The sequence below is a fragment of the Trichechus manatus genome, unplaced genomic scaffold (assembly GCF_000243295.1).
Source record: "Trichechus manatus latirostris isolate Lorelei unplaced genomic scaffold, TriManLat1.0 scaffold00129, whole genome shotgun sequence".
Classification (NCBI taxonomy): Eukaryota; Metazoa; Chordata; class Mammalia; order Sirenia; family Trichechidae; genus Trichechus; species Trichechus manatus.
This window is the reverse complement of record NW_004444065.1, coordinates 1,512,223-1,518,592: the sequence shown is the minus strand read 5'-3', so window position 1 is coordinate 1,518,592 and position 6,370 is coordinate 1,512,223. Positions and strand designations below refer to the sequence as shown.

At 39.7% G+C, this 6,370-nt stretch overlaps 1 protein-coding gene across 1 annotated transcript in view; it reads right to left on the bottom strand.

Moving 5' to 3' along the window:
- Positions 1-883: 883 nt before the first annotated feature.
- OTOL1 (otolin 1) overlaps positions 884-6,370 on the bottom strand; it is a 17,967-nt gene continuing 12,480 nt past the window's right edge. The window contains exons 3-4 of the mRNA XM_004384882.1: positions 2,643-2,714; positions 884-1,776 (exon numbers count right to left, since the gene is read on the bottom strand). Of these exons, the coding sequence (XP_004384939.1) occupies positions 884-1,776; positions 2,643-2,714 (965 nt within the window). The remainder of the gene's footprint in view (positions 1,777-2,642; positions 2,715-6,370) is intronic.

Genomic DNA, 6,370 nt, shown 5'->3' with positions numbered 1-6,370 from the left:
TAATCAAGTGTTCTGTCATGAAGAAAGGAGTGAAATTTTAGATCAATAATGATTTAAGTTTATTCTTGAATCTTTCAGGGACATTATAAGCACAGTGATTTGATGACTGGCTGGATCTTTGCTGTGATTGAGCAATGTCTTTACCAACTTTCTTTTTACATTTTACCCAATACACGAGTCTGTGTAAGACACTTACACACTCGACAAACACACACTGATAAATTTTAAAGATGTTTTAGCTAGTGTTTAACACTACGTAGGTGTATTCTCCCTAAATTAAACTAACTTGAATAGTTGCATTTTGTTGAAAGGTAAGCCTCCCAATAGAATCAGAAACTTTAGAGAAATGCCTGTCCATCATAGTATGTCAGCTCCTAGCTTCACATTCACACAGAAAGGAGTTACACACATTTTTAGGAGCTAGGGAAGGCATTTAGTAACAAATGTTCATTAACCACAAATCTCATTCATATTTTTGTATGCACATATTATTTAAATGGCATGAGAAATGCCATTATAATGATAAATGGAAAAAAATCTACCTACAATTGACATGTCATGAGGTTGGCAACCAATGTCACAAAACAATATGTGTATTAATTGTTTAATGAGAAACTAATTTGCTCTGTAAACCTTCATCTAAAGTACAATTAAAAAAAAATCCACCTATAAAACTAATACACACATGCTTTCAAATACAAATAAATTATTTTTTAAAGGCAATGCCTTAAAATATGAATTGTAATGTGCTCTGGGTGATAAATGTTTTTTTTATTTTTTCTGTATTAATTTTGTAATCATGACAAAAATAATAGCACTACTCTATGTTACCTGACATATTCCACCAAATCCAAACTACCGTACTCAAAACTCAAATTTATGGTTAAATCCCAGGACGCTCCTCTGGGTACAAAAGGAACCCAGTAAAAATGCTGTCATCCTCAGGACTGACATACACCCCATTCCAGTCTTTTGAAACTTCCAGCCAGACTTGGTCCCCTGCACTTAATTTCAGGATGACGAGGAGAGAGACTTGATCTATTTCTTGACCATAAAGAGTTTCTCTGGACTTGAACTGCTTCTTATTCTGGGCCACCAGGCTGATCCGAGCAGGGCGGCCTCTCACGGTGATGTGGTAGGAAAATACATATGCTCCAGGAACACTACAGCTAAATTTACCGGTGACAGGACTGTAATTTCCTTGGTCATTATAGAAAACCTTGTCAAATTTGATAGGAATGTTGGGAGGAGGGAAGGGCTTTGATAAAGCGGCACTGAAAGCCGACCGAGTAACTCCAGCCACCTCGCCCTTGGAGCCTTTAAGGCCCCGGGACCCCTTCTTCCCAATAGATCCTCGGACTCCTTTACTCCCAAGCTCGCCCTTTGGCCCAGCAGGTCCCAGAAGGCCAGGAGGACCTAGTTCCCCCTTTGCTCCTTTAACCCCTGGCTCACCTTTGGCCCCAGGCAGGCCATCTGGGCCACTTTTGCCTTCCATTCCAATGTCTCCTTTGCTACCTTTTTGTCCTTTCATGCCCTCCTTGCCTTTTTGTCCTTTTTCTCCTCTCTCCCCAGAATCTCCACAGTAGCCCTTTTCCCCTATCTCCCCCTTCTCACCCTTGGCCCCAGACTCTCCATTTAAGCCTGGTGAACCCTCCGCCCCTCGCTCTCCTTTATCTCCTTTGGTACCATTCACACATGCATCCCCCTTGGAGCCTTTTTGTCCTTTCATTCCCGCCAGTCCAGTGTTTCCTTTATCTTCCTTAGAACCAAGTCTACCTGAAATAGAAAATTAAAATGATGTTTAACGATCACATAGGGTATACACAACATGTTTTTGCTGCAGAACTCAAAAAATAAAAACAAAATCTACCTGGGACTTAGAAATCTAGTTCTGCCTCAGTAATGACTGGGCCAAGGAGGCTCTTAGGTCCCTTGGTGGTGCAAAGGGTTTGTGCTCAACTACAAATCAAAAGGTTGGCAGTTCAAATCTGTCCAGAGGCACGGAGGAAGAAAGGCCTTGCAATCTGCTTCCATAAAGATTATAGCCAAGAAAACCCCATGGAGTGCAGTTCTACTCTGTAACACATGGGGTCACCATAAGTTGGAATTGACTCAATGGCAAAGGTTTTTTTGGTTGGTTGGTTTGTTTACTAGGCTCTTACACTGAGCAATTTATATAATGTTTACACAAGAGGTAAAGTTAATGATGCTGAGAAATAATAGCCTATATTTAAAATTCATATATCTAGTTTTTTTTTTTTTTTTTACTTTTAAGACTATTAGAACCATAGTTACCCATTGTATTTCATTACCTTTGCATTTTGGCCCAGCTCAGTTATTCTCCAAACTCAAAATCTTGCAGGCAAAAATAAAAACTGAGACAAGAAAGATTCAGGGATCTTCTTCCCCAAGAACAAATAGAGGGAGAAGGAAAGCTCATACATTTTTATCTGGTCTCCAAACTCCAGAACAGTGCTGTTTACACTGCAGCTATTCATCACATTGAATTATTAGAAAAATAATAGTAATTAAGATTTTCGTCTTACCTCTTGATAACTTCTAAATACAAACAAGAGGAAAAATAAGTATCATACTGCATGCATGACTGTACACAATAGATATATTTATATTTTATACTCTACCTTGTTCTCCAGGTTTCCCTGGATATCCGGGAACCCCATTTGTTCCTTGATCCCCACGTTCTCCTTTAAGTCCTAAAATGACACCAAGGTTAACTTTTATTTGCCAACTGTATTATTTATGACATACCTAACACCCATTTAACAACCATGTCATATTTGAATGTTTCTTTTACCAAAATGGTTTAAAGGTAAAATCGTGTGAAAATAAAATGTACTGATAGACATTAGGAATACTTTATTCTAATTGATAGTAAACCATTTAAAGGAGTGCAAGGGGGGCAGTGCAAGTCCCTTCAAACAGAGTTTATCTCTTCTCTCAGCGTTCCCATAACTCTTCAAACCTCTCATAAAATTCATGATGTTCTGCCTTGTATTATATATGTGTGTGTGTTTTTCCTATTATGAGTTTTGAATGACAGTTAAAAAGTTTTCTCCCTTAGATGCCCCACAATGCCTGAGAAAGAGTGCCATGTGCCACACAAGCTTAACCACAGAACACGACATACACAGTTGGCATTAACTAATCATAATAAAAGCCCATCCAGAAAAAAAATTATCCTTGACATACAGCATCAAGGCAAAATCTATTTTCATTTGTGTTGACACATTTTTCATATACTCTTTGGACAAATTTTATAACTGTGAGAACTTGTGTTTCAAAAAACTTGGTGGAGCGACACAGCCTGGCAACATAGAGCTAGAGGCAGAAGCACCACACCGTCCCTCCACAGCAAAGATCTGAAAAACTAAGCCAAACAGAGAAAACAGAAATCCTGAAACCCTAGGCATCAAATGAAGAGATAAGGAACTCAGCCAAGCACCGAATGGAATAAGAAACTGACAGAGAACAGAGAGCAAAGAGAGATACATGTAGAGGTCCTCTATCAGCTAACGCAGCACAGACCCGCCATCTTGGACTCCTATCAGAGATCAGCAAACAGTGGGTACCAGAAAGCAGCTTCATGGAGCTTCTAGCAGGAGACAGAACAACCGGTAACCAGCGATATATGATTTCCCACCTCCCACCCTTCTTCAACCCCACTCAGCCTCCTCTGCTTCCTGTGGCCACAGTCTCTTGGCCAGAAAGCACCAGCTTCACCCTGGTGTTGCTTGGATTCCACCCACCCGCACTGGCCAGCTCCCTAAGTGCCATTTGTTAGCTGCTGGTGTTGCTTGTTTTCGCTTCTTTAGATTTCTTCTTTACCTGTCACCACCACCCCCTCCTTTCTATCAAATACCTGGCTCCATGCACCATCTTTGCTTCTTCCTGAAAGGTTGTGAAACGCAGCTCGAATGTGAAACTGCTTCCCTGTCCATGCTGCCACACTGGTGGGATACCGGGGATTTTGTTTGTTTGTTTTGAATTGTTGGTTTGTTTGTTTATCTTATTTTATTTTTTCGAATTGGGACCTAGCCCCTCAGCTTGCGGAGACTCATGGAGGGATCCCTGAGGGCATTTTTTTTTTCTTGTTATTTGAGGTTTTTTCCCCTAGTTTTTTGGGGGGTTTTCTTGTTCTTTTTTTATTTGTTTGTTTGTTTTCCCTCTTTTTCTCCTTCTGTCTTTCTTCATTACTCAGTTTCTCATCTCTCCATGCTTTCCCTATATTCCTGTCCCCTGAACACCTGGCCTTGAGTGACATCTCTACTCCTTCTAGCCCGGCTGTACTTCATGGCCTGGGAGCAACTTCCCGGGACCTTGAAGATACACCGGTGGGATCCCTGGGAACTTTTCTTTTCTTTTTCTTTCTAATTTTATTTATTCATTTTTTCTTTTTTTTTTTCTTCTTCTTCTCCTTTTTGCTTTTCTCATTTCATACTCTCTCATCTCTCCATTCCAATGACAAGCTCCCCTACTAGTCTTGTTTGTTTGTATGTTTTTGGCTCCTATTCCTCTCTCCTCCCTCTCCTCTCTCCCATACCCATCTTGGCTCCACACATCACAATCTCCCCCTCCGTCCTGCCTACCTTCACTGTGCACTGAACATCACACCACCAAGCAGCCCAGGAACGGCCTACTGGATCCTGCCCTGCACTGATTACTGGCCCGCCTTGGTGGCCATAGTAAGTACCACAAACAACCCATCCCAGCAACTCTTCTTCAGCTAGACCAGCAGTACCACATCTGAGCGACTGACCTTGCCTATTGGAGTATTGTGCCCACAGATGAGCAAACAACAAAGAACATGCAGCCCACCTGCTCAGATATAGCCAAATAAAATTAAAAATCAGGATGAAACGAACAAATCTACAGTCAATAAGCGAGGAAAATAACTACTGAATGCCCCAAAGACAGCAGACAATATCAAAACATTTACAAAAACAGGGCAGGATAGTTCCAGGGCAAGATGGTTCCAGAAGTCATCCAAAATAAAACACCAGATGACTTTCCAGTAGAATAAAAGGCACTAGAACTACCTCATGGGAATTCAAATCTCTAATATTCAGAGCTATCCAGAGTTGAAGCAAAAAGCAGACAAAAATGGGGAAAAAATAGACAAATTCATGAAAAAGGCAGACAAATTCATGGAAAATACAGACAAAAAATGGAAAAATTTAAGAAAATAATGCAGGAACAAAATACGATAAATTCACAACTAAAAATCATACAAAAACAACAATTAGAAATTCAAAAAATAAACAACAAGATTTCAGAAATGGACAGTGTCATAAAAGGGCTAAGAAGCAGGTTTGAAATGGTGGAAGACAAGATGAGCAAAATTGAAGGCAAACACTTGCATACAACTCTGAGGACAGCTCAGAAAAAAAGAACGAAGAAAATGAAGAGACCTTGAGAATTATGTGGGATACTATCAAAAGCAAAAATTTGCAAGTGATCGGAGTTCCAGAACAGGGAGAGAAAACAGAAAACACAGAGAGGATCATTGAAGAATTGCTGACAGAAAACGTCCACAATGTCATGAAAGATGAAAAGCTGTCCATCCAAGAAGCTCAATGAACTCCATATATGATAGACCCCAAAAGAAAATCACCAAGACATATCATAATCACAAAGACAAATCATAACCAAAGACAAACAAAGAACCCTGAGAGCAGCTTGAGGGAAAAAAAAAAAAGTCACGTACAGAGGAGAAACAATACAACTAGGCTCGAATTATTCAGCAGAAACTATGCAGGCAAGAAGGCAGTGGGATGGCACATATAAAACCTTGAAAGAAAAAAATTGCCAGCCAAGGATATTTGTTGTTCAAATATGATGGTGAAATTAGGACATTTCCAGAAAAATAGAAATTAAGGGAATATGTAAAAACCAAATGAAACTTACAAAAATTATTAAAGGGAGTCCTTCAATCTGAGAACAAAAACATCAGCTCACAGGCTGAATCTAGGACACAGGATTGTACTAGCAAGATACCAACCTAGGAAATGAACTCTCAAGGACTATCCAAAACCAAAAGAAACACGACAGGAAATCAGAGCAGTTAATCTGTAAATGACAGTAACATAGGAACAATAAAAGAGGGAATAAATGGTATAGTTACAGAACCTTCTAATGGAGAGGAAGGCAAGGAGATACCAAATAATAATAGACTGATTCAAACTTAGAAAGATAAGGGTAAATTTCACGGTAAACACAAAGAAAGCTAACAAACCTACTCATCAAAATAAAGAGGAAAATGGTCTTGGGGAACATCTAGCTCAATTGGCATGACACAGCTTATAAAGACAATGCTCTACATTCTACCTTGGTGAGTAGTGTCTGGGGTCTT